At 62.7% G+C, this 17,675-nt stretch overlaps 1 protein-coding gene across 2 annotated transcripts; it reads right to left on the reverse strand.

The window, feature by feature from the left end:
- Positions 1–7,081: 7,081 nt before the first annotated feature.
- Positions 7,082–15,464, reverse strand: HJV (hemojuvelin BMP co-receptor). Of its 2 annotated transcripts, none has more exons than XM_066986008.1 (4): positions 15,307–15,464; positions 10,978–11,142; positions 9,666–10,168; positions 7,082–9,241 (listed from the first exon to the last, which is right to left on the reverse strand). In XM_066986008.1, the coding sequence occupies exons 2-4, from the start codon at positions 11,069–11,071 to the stop codon at positions 8,618–8,620; spliced, it is 1,221 nt and encodes a 406-aa protein (XP_066842109.1). In that variant the 5' UTR covers positions 11,072–11,142; positions 15,307–15,464; the 3' UTR covers positions 7,082–8,617. The 2 variants fall into 2 exon arrangements, with proteins under 2 accessions (XP_066842109.1, XP_047935063.2); XM_048079106.2 differs by lacking the exon at positions 15,307–15,464 and adding an exon at positions 12,923–13,623.
- Positions 15,465–17,675: the final 2,211 nt, after the last annotated feature.

Raw genomic sequence — 17,675 nt, forward strand, 5'->3', positions numbered from 1 at the left:
GGTCCCGTGCCCCCCCAGTAGGGCCCCGTGCCCCCCCAGTAGGGTCCTGTGCCCCCCCAGTAGGATCCCGTGCCCCTCAGTAGGGTCCTGTGCCCCTCCAACAGGGTCCTGTGCCCCCACCAAAGGGTCCTGTGCCCCCCCAGTAGGGTCCTGTGCCCCCACCAAAGGGTCCTGTGCCCCCCCAGTAGGGTCCTGTGCCCCCACCAAAGGGTCCTGTGCCCCCACCAAAGGGTCCTGTGCCCCCACCAAAGGGTCCTGTGCCCCTCCAGTAGGGTCCTGTGCCCCCCCAGTAGGGTCCTGTGCCCCTCCAAAGGGTCCTGTGCCCCCACCAAAGGGTCCTGTGCCCCTCCAAAGGGTCCTGTGCCCCCCCAGTAGGGTCCTGTGCCCCTCCAAAGGGTCCTGTTCCCCTCCAGTAGGGTCCTGTGCCCCCCCAGTAGGGTCCTGTGCCCCTCCAAAGGGTCCTGTGCCCCTCCAACAGGGTCCTGTGCCCCCCAGTAGGGTCCTGTTCCCCTCCAAAGGGTCCTGTTCCCCTCCAGTAGGGTCCTGTGCCCCCCCAGTAGGGTTCCGTGCCCCCCCAGTAGGGTTCCGTGCCCCCCCAGTAGGGTCCTGTGCCCCTCCAACAGGGTCCCGTGCCCCTCCAAAGGGTCCTGTTCCCCTCCAGTAGGGTCCTGTGCCCCCCCAGTAGGGTCCTGTGCCCCTCCAAAGGGTCCTGTGCCCCCCCAGTAGGGTCCTGTGCCCCCCCAGTAGGGTCCCGTGCCCCCCCAGTAGGGTCCTGTGCCCCTCCAAAGGGTCCTGTTCCCCCCCAGTAGAGTCCTGTTCCCCTCCAGTAGGGTCCCATGCCCCCCCAGTAGGGTCCCGTGCCCCCCCAGTAGGGTCCCGTGCCCCCCCAGTAGGGTCCTGTGCCCCCTCCCTGCCTGCCAGATTTGGGCACCCCCCCCAAACATCCCTTTTGTGCGCCGTCACCCCGCTAAAAGCAAGGCATGACGCCCCCCTCGCCCCCCACACTTCGGGACCTTTCCAGCCGTCGCCCCGGGGTGACAGCACCGGCGGCACGCGGCTGAGATCACCGGGCCTCGGCGTCACCGAGGCTCGTCACAGAACCACGGGGGGGGGCACAGGACCACGGGGGGGGCTCTTTTCTTATCAACAAGGCCCCCACCACGGGCTGCCCCCCCACCTCCTACCCCCGTGCCCCCCCCAGCTCCTCGGCCCCGTTCCCCCGCGGGGATTTGGGGCGCTGCCGTGGCCCCCGCTCACGACCCCATCACATTTTCCTTCCTCGATTATTTTTTACAAGCACACGTTCCCCCCGCCCCCCCCCCCCAACTTTTTCTTTTTCTTTTTTTTTTTTTCTGGAGGGGGGGCTTTTTTCACCACTCATTTTGAGCCCTGTTATACTCCTGCGGCTCAGGAAGGGCAGCGCAGGGAGTGGAGGAAACGGCAGAACAATATTTTCGGAGTCGCCCAGGCCTCCCCACCCGCAACGAGGAAAGGGATTGGTTTTTTTTTTTCTTCTTTTTTTTTTTCTCAGGAGTTGTCTCTTTTGTCCTTCGCCCGCTCACGTGGGCCTTGTTTGTCCGTGGCTTTCTGGCACACACCCCCTGCTTTTCGCCCTCCCGTCTTCTGCTTCCCTCAGCATTAATTCACACCTGCGAGCATAAACTGATAGACCGGCCGGATAAACTGTGGGGCATAAACTGATCGCCTGCCAAGCTGCGGGACTGATTTCCCTGCTGCGAGAAGATTATTTCGCAATTAGGGGCGTAATGAGGGAACTGCACCTTTTCCTGCTGCCTCTGGGGCTGGCGAGCTCTCCCCATTGTCTCCCGCAGCACGCTGGGGATAAAGGTGCCGGGTTAATGAGAATTGGGGATTTGCTCTGATTTGGCCCGACGAGCAGAGCTCTCTCGCCAGCCTCGCCAGCCGTGGGATACGCGATCCCAAAGCCCCCAGCTTGGTTCTGGGCCCAGCGTTCCCTTTTTCGTGCTTTCCCTCTCTGGTTTCCTTCGCAGCCCGTCTTCCAAGAAAGACATATCCAGCCTGGCTGCGGCCGCCCACCGCGGCTCGCTGCCGGACAGCAAAACGCATTCCAGCGATGTCAAAGGACAATGAAGTCCCAAGCCGAAGAGCTTGCCAAAGATACCGTCCAAGGCACGTTCCAACTCCTGAATCCTCTCCAAATTTGCTTTTAGCTGTCAGTCAGCTCCTGCCCTTTGCTCCCCTGACCTCTATCCGGCTGGAAATGCCTCCCCGGTCCTCCCGCGGAAGGAGGGGAAGCTGCGATTTCCTCAGGATGAGACTGGGTTCACGAGGTTTCCCACGCGAGCAGCGCTCTGAGCTAAGCAGGGGGTTTGGAAATCGAGCTTCAGCTTGTAAACGAAAGCCTCGAAATGTCACGTCCCCTCAGAGCAAGGACATCAGAGGAGAAGACGGTTTGATTTCTGGGCAGGGGCCGGCTCTTGGGTGCTTCCTCACTCCCCCCAACGATTATTTTAAGGCTTTCACCCCCTCTCAGCTCACTTCCCGCTGGCAATGTGAGGCTTGGAGGATCCCCCCCGGCCTCGATCGCTGCCGCAGGGAAGGAGAAGAGCTCTGGGTGAGGCTGTGGCAGCGCGGGTGGGTGAGGAGGGTGACCAGAGCCGTGCCCCCCCTCCTGCTGCGCCCGGCCGGGGTCGAGGAGAGCCGCATGAGGAACCCAGTGTGCTGGGTTTAAGGCAGGTCAAAAGCAGCAGGGCTGGGCTGGAAACCAAGGCCCTAAGATGAGTCACGGAAAGCAGGGGCCGCTGCGTGGGTCACGGAGAAGGAATTAAGCGAGGCAGAAACCGGGCAGCGCGACTCAGCAGCTCGCCCTTCTGCTTTCGGTGCCGGGCACCGCAATGGCCACACCAGGCCGTGCTGGAAACCGTTCTCCTGCCAAGCCCTGAGGAATAAAACCTTTATTTCCTGGTTTGTTGGGAGCCACGACCCAGGGTTGCCAGGAGAAGCCAGGCTCCTCTTGGTGCATCGTCCTCTGCCCCGTGCGCCCCAACGCCCCGCAGCGCGGGGACCGCCGGCGGCCGGGGCTGGAGCCTGGCGCAGAGCTCCCCGGTGCTCCTCGCTGCCGTTTTCTGCCTTTTTCCCCATATATGGTGACTTCCAGCACGTTCGGGGCAGGGAGGGGGAAGAGAGGGACGCGAAGGGATTCACAACGGGCCCGAGGGAAGGGACAGAGTGTGCCTGTTCTGCGGACGGGAACAGGAGCCGGGGCGGAAGAGGCATTTCCTTTGGCAGCGATGTTTGTGTGCGGAGGGCAGCGCCTAGAAAATCCCACCCCGATCGTATCGGGGCCGTGTGGCGGCCACAGCCGGAGAACGAGGGGCTGGGGGACTCGTGGGGCTGCTGGCAGGACACCGCTGCCCTGCTCGTATCTGCTGGCGTTCGGCCGCGGCCACCTCCAGAGCGCCGCAGCGATTCGGCGGCGATGGGGCTGCTCGGCTCGGCTGGCTTCAGAAGCAGGAAGGCTGAGGCAGACAAGCAAGGGGAGCGTTTCCGTCTGTGTTTCTGAACAAAACCAACAGTTTTGGTTGCGGTGCCTGACGTGGGGCAGGGACCACAACACCGCCAGCTCTCTGCAGGTGGACGGGGTTGAGTTGTCCCGTGGTGAAACGGGCTGGAAAGCTCTCGGGGCACGTCCCGCAGATCCCCAGTGCCGAAATCAGCTTTTTGCTGCTGCCAACCACGGCAAGGGCTTGGCTTTCCGCTGCCTGCAACTTGCAGTGCTGTGCAGGCTGCCTTTGGAAAGGCTTTGTGCACGCACGGCACGGACCTGGAGCCCCTTCTCCCCTTCCCAATCCCTGCTGAACAGGGAAGAGTCCTCGCAGGGCTTGAGCGTGAGGATTTTTCCCCCGGGGCCCAGTTTCCCAGCTCCTGCCAGGAACACGACGTGAAAGCTCTCCCTAACAGATGGTTCTTCGCTGCGACGGGATTTCTTCACCTCTTTTCTGGCCAGATTGTGTTTTTGCAACAGAGCGGGGGGGAAAGTCGGAGATGCGAGTCAACAGCCTGTGACAGCCCGGGCTCGGTCATCCACAAACAAGGAGGAATTTGACTTCTGGAGCTTGGGAAGTCCCGTGTCTCTCATCTGCCCTGGGCAGGAGGACTCGCTTGCATCAGCTGCCTCCCTGCTCGTGCTGGGCTCCGCTCCGCCACCCAAGTCCTGCTCTTCTGCAAGACCAAAGCCAGCCCCCTGCTTTCCAAACCAACCCACCGGGCCCTCTGTGCCTCCGGTGGCAGCCGGACTTTAAATCTGTTGTTGTTGAGAGAGGAAAAAGTGTTGGAAAGCAAAAGTTTTCCCGAGCCCCCCTCCCTGCTCTGTCCGGGTATCCCTTGCAAGGGCCCAACGGAGGTCGTGCACGATGGAAACAGCAAAGAAATAAGGAATATTTCTAATTTTTCCGCAGCCAAGGCTGTTCGCAGGCTGCCACCGCTTGTGTTTGTGCCTGGGGTCAAGGGGACGGCTGCTGGAGACGCTCGCCCTGAACGCAAAGCTCCCTAAATCTGAAAGATTTAGGGCCTTATTTAGCAGAAAATAAATCTTTAGCAGAAAGTCTTAGCACCTTTCGGGGAGCGTTTGGTGGTGCTTGGGGTGAGGGCTGACACCCAGGGGCCGCGGATCTCCCTGCAGGCTCCGTCCCCTGCTCCTCATCCCTGGGATTTTGCGGACATCTAGAGGCCTTTCCAGGAACGGCACGGGCTGTTGGACCGCGGCAGGGACTGACTTCCTCCATCCGTCCTTACGGGCTGGTTTTTGGCTTTACGGAGGTGCCAGGCTGAGCACATCGCTCTGTCCGCCCTGCTCAGTCCTAGGCGCACGTCTGGGGATGAGCGTTCGTGGGCGCGCTTCGTGCCTTACCTGCTCGCACGAAGGAAGGGCTGCGAAAAACTGTGAAAACGGTGAAATTTCCACTTCGTGAGCAAAACGCTGGGTTGGACCCCCCGGAGATCGGGGTTCTGTGCATCTGCTGCCCAAATGCCGCTGGCGGCTTACTTCTTTTTTATTAGATTAGAGACTTTTTGTCTTGCCAAATGCTTGGAGAGCGCCCAGCCAAGCCCTCACGGAAACGTGCCCGTGTCAGCCGCCGTTCCCACGCACGTTTCCTGCTGCTGACGCCGGTGAGGCTTTGGCCGTCACGAACCTGAAGCCAACTCTGACCCCAGGCTCTGGGGAGGACGTGTGTGTCCCGGCCTTAGCATCTCGCTAACAAAACGTGCCCCGGCGTGGCGTGAAATGCACCCCTCAAAGCTGCGTGGTTGGGCAGCTTTTAGACCGGTGTTACCGTTTTGAAGACCTACATCTGGTCTGGAGAGCTCTGGTTTGCAGGCTGGTGGCTCGGCAGCTCCGACTTACACAGCTTTGTACCCTCGCTGCAGCACCAGGAGCTGGCCAAGCCGGCTGCCTCTGCTGACCGGCTCATTTACTGCAAGGGGAAAGCTGCTAATGAAGATTCATCTTTGGCTACTACACCTCATGCCCCAAGAAAATGCCTTGGCATTTCTCTACCTGCTAGAACTCGGAGCCAGACGGGATTTAAGTGACATTCCCCCGAGACCCGGTGCTGTTGACAAATGTGTACAAGGTCAGGCAAACCCCGGGTTGGATTTAGACTGGGAATTCCCTTGCTGCAACCACTCAGGTTGGGCATCTGCATGCAGAATGGCCAAAACCGGGCTCGCTTATGAAAACGCTGGCCAGTGTTGCCGGGGTCTTTTTTAGCAGGTGACATATGCTAGGAAACCGAGGGCTCGATCCAAAGTCTGCTGACGTCAATGGAAATACTCCTGTCGACATCAATGGGCCTTGGATCCACGCCTACGTTCCAGTTCTTTATTTCAGACTGCAATCTGGCAGGGGTGGAAAGGGCGCTCTCCTCCTTACAGCCTTCAGCACGTCTTTGAGAGGTCTTGCTTCCCCCAAATTGTTACGCTTAGGATGCAGGGTACGGAACAATCCTGGGAGCGGGCTCCAGCCCATTCAGCGCCGTGCACGCCTGGCCCCCCGCCAGGCTCGGATTTAGGCACCGGCACCGTGTGCAGGAGGTGGTGGCCGTGGCCATGACGTGCCGTGCCTGCCCGCTGCCGGCCCCAACCAGCACCGGAGCTGGGGACCCCGGGGAGCCGCTCAGGGCGGCCCGGCTCGCCTTTTCCAGCGAGCTCTGCCCAAAGCCCTCTCTTCTCACGGGCTCTGGGGTTTGTCTGGGGACTGACGTGGAGATGCCTTCAATGCAGCGGACCCAGGGAACTCTGGTTTTCTTTTCAATGGGAACGACACCTTTGGAGCCCAGCTCATGGCTTCTTTTCCAGCTGGGAAGTCAGTGAGTGGGCTGGGAGGTGTGAGCCCCAACACCAACCCTCCTGCCAGGCTCCGGGTCGGGACAGAGCTAGCACTCGGTGGGCTGTGCTGCGCCGCTTCCCTGCCATGCCCATACACCCAGGACACGTGTGGGGTCATCCCTTTGCATTGCTGGGGTGTCCTGGGGGCTCTCCTGTCCCCGATACACAGCCGTGGAGGTACCACGAGGCCTGGGGAGCAAGGAGCCATCAGGCAGCGAGATCCTCAGCTCTCCATCAGGAACGCCAGCCTTTCCCCATGCACGCTTGGTGACCAGCTACACCAGCTCAAACCTAAGGATAATTTTATTCTGCATTGTAAAATCTGCCCCCCGCCGCGTGACCACGATGCTGTTCGTGGCAGCGGCGTAGCGTTGCTGCGTGCTGCCGAGGAGCCCCCGTTTCACCCCATGGCTCCCTCGTGTTGCTGCGTAAAGTCAGCCCTGCTCCTGCACGGAGCTCCGGGACTATTCATGCTGCGGGCTGGTCGGGGCTGCTGAGGGTTTTATCCCTTTGGGGGAATATCGTCACCACCACGGGGACCCGTGACGTGGTGGAGCGGGGCGGCGAGGCAGACTGGCTGCTCTCCTGCCTCAGCGCGGGTATATATAAACCACAAAGTGCTCCAGAGTAAAAGGAGCAGTGGGTGGAAGGCGAGATATTATTATCTTCACCTGCTGCTGCCGACCAAAGAAATGAGACAGATGACAGGAAATGAGGACTTCAAAAATAGACACCTTTAATGTCAAAACGCTCAGGGATTAGCGAGAGCAGCACACGAGAAACAGAGAAACTCTCACGCTAGTCACCGTGGGCTTCGAGACTATGTTGGAGGAGGAAATATGCTGATATAGCTCAGAAACATCTCTGCATTCACCGTCTGGTGGAAGAGACAGAGGTGAAAAAAAAAATGGACCAAAGAAACTGGGGGGGACACCGAAACGTGACTTGCAAAACCTTGGTTTCCACATCCTCCTCACCTGGTGATTTGCTGTTCTCCTTCCCCAGCTGCCTGCCCAAATCCTGCCCACGGCTGCCAGCTCGCGTCTGCGAGGCCGGGGCTTTGCAAGGCACTCGTGGCTCCGTGGGACAGGGATGGCAAAGTTTTAATGGGTCCTCTTCATTAAAAAAAAAAAAAAAGCATATGGAAAATATTTCTTAACTTATAGAACTCTGCTTTACTTAAAACCTCTTAAATATATTAAACATCTAATTTGACCTCACCTCTGTATTTATGTACACCTGCTAATAGTTCCCCTGCCCGTCAGTACAGCTGTAGGGCTTTTTGCCAGCTCAGTGTCTTCGTTATTAATCCTCTTTTACAAATCAAACCGACAGTCTTGGTTAGATGTGAGCTGGGCTGTGACGGTAACAGAGAGAGCTGGGCCCAAAGAGAGAGGAATTTTTTTCTCACTGAAACTCAACGCTGGTCCAAAGTCCAGAACTTGCTATACTGAGTCTTAGACAGGTGCCAAGACAACAAAGAAAAATAGCAACAGGAGCTTGAAATGGCAGAGACCTGATGCTCTGCAACTGCAGCGGGCTGGAAATCAGTGGCTCCAGCCCGGAGAAAGGAGGGTTCCGTGTGGCAGGGTCGAATCCAGCTCTCGTGGAAAAAAACAACCCTCAAAGCTTGGTCACATCACTCCGATGACCGTCTGATTGCCTTGCTCCACGTGACTTCGGCAGCTGCAGTGTCAAGGGGCCCCAAATCCACCTGACGACATTTTTTGACTGCTAAAAGCTGGGATCTGGGCTTTGAGCCTGTTATTGCTGAACCTGTACGGCCCCTGAGCCAACGCCTGCTGTAGTAGCTCAGAAAGGACCGGTGTCTTGCCAGGGTCTGTGCTTGGCAGGAGCATCCAAAGGCTTTGAGGGGCAGAGGCTGTCCAAGCACGCCTGCGCCCTGTCTGTTTCTCTTTCTTTGGTACGGCCGTGATATCCTCACCTTTAGGAAAACACGCACCAGGATCCAACATAAAAAAACGGGGATTGGCCTGCTGGGAGAGGAGCGAGGCTCAGTCGGTGCCATGCGTGCAGGAGCAGCGGAGACAAACTGGAGTCTCAGCGACTTCTGTCTCCAGCGCCCCCCTCTCCAAAGGTCTGGGGCTCCGATTCCTTCCCGCTGCGGAGCTACTTGATCCGAGACGAGGCATCTCTCTTGATCTGCAAGGCATGGGCCTTGAGTCAGCAGTGCTCTCATCTTACCCCTGCGCTGTACGCCATGCCAGCGGCGGGCGGCCAGCGGGAGTTAAAAGTGCGACTGAAGAGCCCAAAAACTAGCGGCGAGGAGGAGGAGGAGGAGGAAGGAAGGAGAGGCGTGCGGGCAGCCTGCCCCAGCCTGGAAGATGTGCAGCTTCTCAGCGTTGGGCAGGAAGACCCTGGCATCCTCCAGGGCTCCGTGAGCCGCCATGGTGAAGTTGGCGTCCCCCGAGGTCACCACGTCGAAGACGCACGACTGGAAGTAGACGTCCTCCACCGGCAGCATCTCCTTGCAGAGCGCCCGGGCCGCCTCGGCCGCCGCACGGCCGCGGCAGCACTCGCTGCGGGAGATGCGCTGGCTGCGGGGGCAGCCCCCCACGCAGAGCTGCAGGTCCTGCTCCTCCGTGAAGGCGCGCGCCACCTCCTCGGCCGCCCGGATGGAGAAGGAGAGCTGGCGGCCGGCCTGCCGGACGGCGATGGTGGTGCCGATGTACTCGGCTCGGATCTCCACGTGCCGCCCGGGGCTGAGCTCCCAGATGGCCAAGCTGCTGCCGCCCGGCCTCTCGCCGCCGTTCACCGAGCCGTCCTCGAAGGCGGCGGGCAGGTTGCCTATCTCGGCCTGGTAGACCTTCTGGTCGATGCACTCCTTCATGTTCTTGAATATGATGGTGAGCTGCGGAGAGCAGAGCGGAGGCGGGTTGGTCGGGCCCTGCCCCACGTCTCGTCTATGGGAGGGCAAAGCAGATCCCACCCTTCTGCCCCTCTGCCCCCCACCAGCTCTCCCACACTACCGCAGTCCTTTCAGAAAGCGATTTCCTTCCTTAATACCATTTAACCATCTGCAAACCTGGACAGAGCGCACAGCGGTACCCCACGCACCACCCAGCAACCCATCCCCGGGCTGCAATGGGAGCTCTCCCTGCTCCCCGAAGGACCTTCATCTCTCTCGTTCTGCAGACGTTAATGCCTGATCCCACATGGGTTTAGCTACCGCTGCCCTCCCCAGCCCTTTTATTGAGGCACGTCCCCGCAGGGAGCACCCCACACCGCTGCACCCTGGAGCAGGTTTGCTGCCAAGCCCTAGGCGCCGGCGTTACCTTGCTCGTGACCGTAGCGTTGGACCCCTTGGCCACCGGGGCGCTGGTGGCTTGCACGAACAAGTAGTCATTGTCCAAGAGGGGCCAGGAGCCCTCCACCCGGCAAGTGTGGAAGTCGTCGTGGAACGTACGGATGTGGGGGTCCCCGAAAGCCGCGCAGTGCTGGTAGCTGGGGGGCTGGCCGTGCTTGTAGAGGAAACTCTTCTCATAGTTGCAGATATCCAGAGACTCGAAGCCCTGGTGGTTGGGAGCCGGGGGCCGGGGCCGGGGCGGGGACGTGGGGCCCTCCTTGGAGCAGTTGTTCTGGATCATCAGGTCCTCGATGCCGTGCACGGCGGAGTGGAAGGCCAGGTCGCCCCGGCACGTGCGAGCCGTCTTGCGGGTGCAGTGGGAGTAGGAGCGGAGGGCGTTGCAGTACGCCGCCGTCCTGCCGGAGCCGCGCAGGTTGAGGGTGGCGGCCACGTACTCAGAGTTGCAGCGCAGGATCTTGCACTGGGAAGAAACTGGGAGAGAAGGGACGGCCCAGGGCGTCCCAGTAGAGCTGCAGGGGTGGGGAAGGGGCAGCCCCACCGCCTCCCGTCGCCGGTCCCACGATGGGGACACCCTGGGAGCGCCTGCGGTAAGGAGCTCAGCGGCCGGTTTAAATGACCAGAGGGAACGAACCCAGGGTCGCCAGCTGCAGAAATGGGCTGGGACCCAGCGCAGAGGCAGCATGGGGAAGCACGGGGCCGAGGGGCTCTGCTGGGGCAGCTGGGACGTGGGATTGTACCTGGGGCACGAGCGCGGCCGCGAGCCAGCGCAGCCATTGCGACCGTGACCCTGGGACGTGGCTCAGAGGGAGATTCTTCGCCCCAGGGCTTGCCAGGGGACAAATGGGAATTTCTGAGCTGGGAAACCCCCTCTTCCCATTTCAGCCTTGGCCAGGCTGGGCAATCACTCTGTTGTGATGGGCCGGACTGCACCAAGGACGTCCTGCCGCCCGGGCTTCTTTCCACCATGCTGCCACTGCTCCGGGAGGGCTAACGAACTCGTCCCAGTGGGCACCAATTAGCTCATTAAGGAGAGGGGCTCTAGAGGGGAGCAGACCCCTGGAGGGCTCCCAGGGGCATCCCCCTGCTGCCCACCCTACAGCTGTGGAGGGATGAGGGCACTCAGTGCCTGGGACCCCAATGAGGGGCACTTGGGCTCGCTCCAGTCCTCTCCTGGGGGCTCTGCCGTGGTGCTGCCCCCCACACCCTGGGGGCTGCAGCTCCTGCTGGCGTCCCTGCCACGGACGGGGCTTTGGCACCGTTCTGCCCGGGCGGCTCCTTACCATGCCTGCAGAAGAGGAGGAGGAAGAGTGCTCGAAGGAAGAAGCCGGGGCTCTCCAGCTGCCCGGGGCTCTTACTGCAGGCAGCTTTCCCCATTCCAATCCATGCAGAGCCTGGGGGGGGGTCGCTCACCCGCTGGCTGCGCTCTGCTGCATCCGGCAGCTCCCCTGCAAGCAGAGAGAGGTGGGATCGGAGAGGTGCCAGCGCACAGGAGCTGCAGCAGGAGGTGCCCGGGGCTGCGGGTTTGGAGCCACCAGCTGCAAAAACGCAGCCCTGCAGGGCCCGGCTGCAGTGCTGCCTCCTGGGGAAGGTGAAATTTGGGGCAAAATCCCAGGGGGTTTGGTTTCTTTTAGCTGTTTTCAACCACTGCAGCTTGGGGAGCACCAGCGGCTCGGGGACGCTTCCCAACGCGGGCACGAGCAGCTGATGGGTGCGGAGAGGACCCACGCTGCCCTACACGCTGGGTGCAGCATGGGCTGCTCTGTCCTTCTGCTGGCCCTAGCAGGTGGGGGGCAGTTAAAACCCAAGCTCTGGAGCGCAGCAACCCAGGGCTTAGGAGCTGAAAAGCTGAATTCTTAGCGTGGCCGCCGTGAAGCCCGCAGCCAGCACCGCTGGGTGCCACCAGCGCCTCCTGCTCCACCCAAAAACCTTCCCCCTGCGGCCAGCACGTGGCTGCTCCCCCTCTGAGCCCCCAGTGCTGGCTCTGGGTGTGGGAGGCTCGAGCTGGCCCACGGGCGATGCGAGGAGCACGTCGCCACTTGCCGTGCGTGGCTGGGGTCCAGCAGCTGGCTGCGGCTTCTTCGGAGGGGCTGGGGACCTGAGCCCTCGGCGGCTTTGTTACCGGCTGGTTGTTAATCACCTGCTGGCCAGCCTCTTGCAAACGTCCTTTTGAAGCTACTGCACATGAAATCTGTGTTTTCCCCCTTCCTCTTTCGCTGTGTGCCGTGCCAGAGGCTGCTGCCCGCAGCGGTGTGCCTGGCGCCCTGGGCAGCCCCAGGGGCGCGTACTGCCGACCCCACGCCTGCTGGTGAGTGAAAGCTGCAAGCGGGAGGGAAAAGAGCCCGAAGTCTCGCCTCGCTCCCAAAAAATAAATAAATAAAATAAAAGGCGGTCCTGCAGCACTGTCTAGCACCTTCCAGCTCCCTTTGCTGTGGCTGCAGCCATCAAACAAACACCATTAGCCGTACTGGCTGGCGCGGTGACGTAGCCACGTGTTGGCAGCCCCCCGTGTCCCTCTGCCAGCTGGATTAATGGCTAACGGGGCAGATGTCTGGAGCGAAAACATTGCCTCAAACCTGCTGGCGATGCTCCGGCTGCCAGCTGCTCTCGGCCGCCTGCACTGGAGGGGGGGAAACTGCCCCCTGCAGCCGGGGGCGTGGGGACACCGGACCCGGTGCCACGGCCCGGAGCTGGGCTCACGTTCAGCACACCGGCACAGGAGGCACAAGCTCTGGGTGTGCTCCGAGCCTCTGCCCGTGCCCAGAGCTCGGCCCAGGAGCTGCTCGAGCAGGCGGGGAGCTGCCGCGCATCCCTCCTGGAGCTGGAGACCCGAACCCCTGGGGTTGGTGGCACGGAGGGGACGTGCCCGCGTCCCTGGCTCGGCGCTCGGCTGATACCACCAGCTGGTTAATGTGTAACGGGACGGCGTGGCTCTGCCTGGGGCACGGAGAGGCCCCGCCATGGGGCCTGCAGGCAGCGGGACCTTCCTCGGGATGTCCTGATCCCAAGGAGAAAGGCGGCAGCAGTGCCTGGAGACCCTCCGGGAGCCCAAGGAGATGTCTTGGTGGTTCCTGGACAGTTCCTGGGGCAGCGAAGGGTTAGCTTGGACACCCCAGTCCTCCCGTGGGGTCCCTGCTCACGGCACCCTGGGGCACCCTTGGGTGCCTGCACCACCGTCCTGCCGCGGCACCCTCGTCCCTGCCCTTGCTTCGATGCAGCCCCGCTCACCTGCGTCGGCTTCCTCCGGACCCCTGGCCCTGGGGGCTCCTTCCCTGGTGGCCACCCGGGCTGCCTTGTCCTTGTCACCCAGCTCGACCCCAAGTGCCAGCCCCCGCAGGGAGGCAGCCCGCAAGGTGCCAGCCTCTGTCCTCGGCACCTGCCTGGCCTCGCAGCCGGATAAAATCCGGGGCACTGCGGGGAGCAGACCCCGCTCCTCCTCCTCCTTGCTACCTTTGCTCCGGCCTCTTCCCCCCACGGGGCAGGGGATGGGTGTCGAAATAGAGCCGCCTAAATTTAGCCGGGCGAAAACCCGGCCAAGAACAACAAGCGCAGGGTGCGGAGGGAGAGGGTGCACGGCACAGGGGGGCAGATGAGCCTGAGGAAGAGGAGGAGGCCTGAGGAAGAAGGGGGAACGAGGCTGCCCTGGCTGCGTGGGGCCTCCCCCTTTAGGGATGGGGAGGAAAAGGGTTTCTGCTCGCCCCAATGCGAGCTCTCGTGCGGGAACTGAGCTCTGGCAGCAGCTGTGGAACCGCTCCTCACCCGGGGAGCGGGGCAGGGAGGGAGGGACGGGGGCTGCTCGTTGCAGAACAAGCCGAAATCCGCAGCCGGGCTCGTGTTTTAAGTGCACCAGTCCATCTTCCTCATGGGCTGTGGTTAGAGGAAGGGAAAACAAGGAATAAATACCAGCTTGGGGCCAAATCCCAGCTGGTTGTGCATCAGCAGCCACCGGAGGAGGAAGGCTTTGGGTGCCCGTTTATTTTTTGTCCCTGGATGCACAGAGGCTTTGCAGCTCCATTCCCTGCCCGGTATTTATGTGCTGGGTCTGTTACCTGGTAACGAGGGATAACTGGAGAGTGGAAAAAATGTTGTTTAAAAAATAACACCCGAATCCCAGCGCAGCCTCCCGAGGTCCGTGCTGGGCGCCCGGCATCCTCCCATCTGGCTTCCCCGCAGCGAGCCCCCGGCACCGACACCGAGCCGGGGAATCGGTTACACGCAGGGCAGGGGCCGGGCAGGTGGGAATTCCTCCGGGAACGGCAGCCGGGGCCATCTGGGCTGGGCGAGAGCCGCTCGGCATCCCACCCACCCGCCTCGTTTGGCCGGGGAAGATTTCGGGTGGAGGAACCAGGCTGGGGCATCCCGGCTGCCGCAGCCCCGAGGGTGGAGGCTGGGTGATGGGGCACCCCGGGCCTGGGTGCTGGGGGTGCTGGGGAGGTGCTGGATCCTGAAATGAAGCCGTCGGTTGTTTCGGCAACGTCAGGATGCGGCAGCTCTCCGAGCCGGGGCTGCAGGCATATGTCGGGCCGAGGAGGCTGGGAATTTCTCCCAGGCTGGCAGAGCGTCGCGGTACCGAGCCAAAAGCATCTGCGATCAAACCTCTTCGGAAAGCCAGCTCCCCACTTCCCACCAGCGGAATCAGCTGGAGGTTTAGGAGGCGCAAAATCCCGATCCCACCAGCTGGGTCCCCAAATCCTGCCGCTGCGGGGCTGTGGAGCTGCCCGCAGAGCAGCCGGCCTCACCCCAACCCTCCTGCCCCGAAGGATGCGGGTTTCCCAAGCACCGGGAGTGGGGAGAGACCCCGGTCGTGGCGCGAAGCAGGCAGTGGGGGGGTTTCTCTGAGCATCGCCCACGTGGATGCTCATCTGGGGAAGGCTGGAGGTCGAGCTGGTGCCACCACGGCTCAGCTCCAGCCCCTGGTCCAGCCCCAGCACCAGCACAATGAGTTTGGCAAGGATTTGGTATCGCAGGATGGTTTGGGTTGGAAGGGACCTTAAAGATCACCTGGTTCCAACCCCCTGCCACAGGCAGGGACGTCACCCACTGGGTCAGGGTCTAACCCCGGGGCTTTTGAGGTTGGATTTGCTCTGGGAGACCAGCTCCTGCTGGGCTCTGAGCTGCAAACCCCCTGCTTGAGACCCCGGGGGGCACCCAAACCAGCAAGCGTGGAGGGGGACACTCAGCAAATCACACCTCAAAGGGCACCGGTCTCAAAGGAGCCGTCTGCCTCCATCGGGGCTGCGGATGTGAGTGGCCGGGGGCAGACCAGCCGCCGGCATCACTCGCTGTGCTGCTGAGCGCCTACGGCTCCTGCACCCGAGCATCCCGCGGGTACGGGGCCAGCCAGATGCCGGGGCTCGGAGGCAGGGAGGAGCCGTGAGCATCGTCCCCGTGCCTGCTCCCGCCTCGGGATCGCGGTCGGAAGAGGGGCAGGTGCCTGGGAAGCCGGGATTTGCCAGGCAGATGGTGCCAGCTCCTCGGAAGAGGAGCTCTCGCTTCTCTCCGATGGAAAGGACGTGCGCGCGGTGCTCAAACCCAGAGCCTTCACCGCGCCTGGCACGGAGCCCCCTCCCCTCTCTCCCACCCAGCACAGAGGCTCCCCATGCTCCACTCACCCCGGCAGCGGTGGGTCGCGCCGCCCAACGCCCCCAGCACCTCGGGCACGAATCCTGCCCTGGCTTCGCTCCGGGTCCCCCCCTGGGTGGCAGCGAGGGGGGAATCGCGCCTGTTACTGCCCGGGCTCGGTGCGGAGGGAGCGGAAAACAGCTGAGCTTTACGACAGCCCGATCCGTCACCGCAGGAGGAGAGGGGCTAAGTCGGTGCTTTAAAAATAGCCAGCAGTATTTTTGATCCCGAAAGCTGGATTCCAGTGGGGAGGGGAAGGGAAAGGGAGGGAGAGCCGAAGGTTTCCGAATGGCACGCGGCCGTGCGCGCGCTTCAAATCTGCGGGCAGAGCGAGCCATGCGTGGGATGGGCGCGGGGTCCCGGTGGGACCAGGTGGAGCTGCGGGTCCCAGGGGTTTCCCCAGGCTCTGCAGCGTGAATCCCACCGCAGGGACCCCGAGGCGGGCTCCCGTTTCGGCTGCACCCCAAACGCAGGGCAGCCGCATGGGGCAGAGGGCCTGCGGGGAAGGGCCCTTCTCCCAGCCCTGCGAGGAGGGAGCTGGAAAACCCAGCGGAGATGCAGATCTTGAATTAAATTAAAGTTTTCTTCCAGGTTTCGCCAGCTTTCCCGCTCCCCTGCTCGACTTGCTTGGAGGAGCAGAAATCTCGGTGCTGCGGCTGGAGAGGGAAGACCTCGAGGAGACCGGGGGGAGGCCCGGGGAGCTGCGCCCTACAACCGTAGGCGCCCCCCCGAGCCCCCTGCCCGCACCCACACGGGGCTGGCATCCCTCGGCCCCCTCCGGAGGAAAAGATCCCGCTCCCGTGCCCGGGCACCGCTCCCGAGATGCCGACGTGCAGATAAATCACCCGCCCGCGGCACCTGCTCAGCAGCTGCGGGGCAGGGGAGCGCTAAAAAAAGCTGCGAGCAGATGGGGCCGGAGCCCCCCCCCCCCCCCCCCCTTTTTACCCCCTGCTCAATTTGGGCCAGCGGTGCGGGCAGGCGGCAATGCCGGGGGAAACCGTCGCGTTGCCCCCCCCGTGCCTCAGTTTCCCCATCCCTTCCCGCAGCGCCCCGGCATCCGCACGGCTCCGTGGGGGATTTGGGTCCGGGTCCCGCTGCGTGGGTGCTGCTGGGGGCGGGGGTCCCCCAGTTTTGTCCCCCCCCCCCCACCACCCGGTGCGCAGAGCCCACGCAGGATGCGGCCGGGGGCTGGCGGCGGGGGGGGACCCCGGGGACAGGGGGGACACGGTGCCACCAGGTGGCAGCAGCACGTCGCGAGTGGCAGCGGGGACACGGGGGGGGTGGGGGGGCTGCGGGGCCAGCAAGGGGCGCGGGGGGGGGGGGGGGGGGTTGGGGGGGGGGTCTGCTCCGTGCCTCAGTTTCCCCACTCGTGTTTCCACGCTCCTCGAGGCGCGCTGCTCGCGCTGCTGCGCGGCTAAAGGAGGGGTAAAACCAGGCTTGGGGAGGGGGGCTTGGAAATCACCCCCGGGGGGGGGGGGGGGGGGTCTTGGGGAGCGGCCCCCCCACCCTCCGGGGCTCGCCCACCGGGCTCCAAGCTGGTGGCAGAACTGGGGCAAATCGCCCGCGGTTGGGGCCGCTCAGATCCGCAGCGCTGTTCCCGTCGGCCGGCAGCTGGTGCTGGGATTTCCAGTGGGTTTGGGGATGCTTTGAGCAGAGATTTTGGGAGGAGAGGGGCTCGGGGGGGGGGGGAAGGGGGGGGGACACATCTCTGCCCATGGCTGTCCTGCAGGGAAGGGCTTTTCCTCGCTCCCGGATGGAAGGCAATGAATTCCCAGCTGCAGCCCAAGAATACCTGGAAATGGTTGGGTTTGAAAGGGGGAAAACATAAAAACGGTCTTCAGTTTATGGGATTGTTAGGAAGGGAAATAGTGAAATATCCTCCCCCCCCCCCCCCGATGCGCGGGGATCGGAAAATGCAGTAAATCAGCCGGAGACTTCCCAAACTCGGTGCAATTGTGTGGCCGTGACACGGGACTCGAGGGGGCTTCCTCTCCGGGGCCTCGGCTGGGAGGGGAGGAAGAAACGGGGGGGGGGGGGGGGGGGGGCTCCCAGTGCCCCCACGGCCCTGCCGAGCTGCGCTTCGGAGCAGGCGGCCGAAACCCTCGGGCATGAGGCGCGTGAGAGCGTGGGCACGGGGTGTGCAAGGGGTGTGCGAGCATGGGCACGGGGTGTGCAAGGGGTGTGAGTGTGGGCACGGGGTGTGCAAGGGGTGTGCGAGCGTGGGCACAGGGTGTGCAAGGTGTGTGCGAGTACGGGCACGGCGTGTGCAAGGCATGTGAGTGTGGACACGGCGTGTGCAAGGCGTGTGAGTGTGGACACGGCGTGTGCAAGGCGTGTGAGTGCAGGCACGGCGTGTGCA

The sequence above is a fragment of the Anser cygnoides genome, chromosome 33, assembly GCF_040182565.1.
Source record: "Anser cygnoides isolate HZ-2024a breed goose chromosome 33, Taihu_goose_T2T_genome, whole genome shotgun sequence".
NCBI lineage: Eukaryota > Metazoa > Chordata > Aves > Anseriformes > Anatidae > Anser > Anser cygnoides.

Coding starts and splice junctions, on each gene's coding strand:
- HJV (XM_066986008.1), bottom strand. CDS start 11,071: ATGGGGAAAGCTGCCTGCAGTAAGAGCCCCGGGCAGCTGGAGAGCCCC. Junction 10,169..10,977: donor CCTCCTCTTCTGCAGGCATG/GTAAGGAGCCGC, acceptor CTTCTCTCCCAG/TTTCTTCCCAGTGCAAGATC. Junction 9,242..9,665: donor ACGCTACGGTCACGAGCAAG/GTAACGCCGGCG, acceptor TGCTCTCCGCAG/CTCACCATCATATTCAAGAA.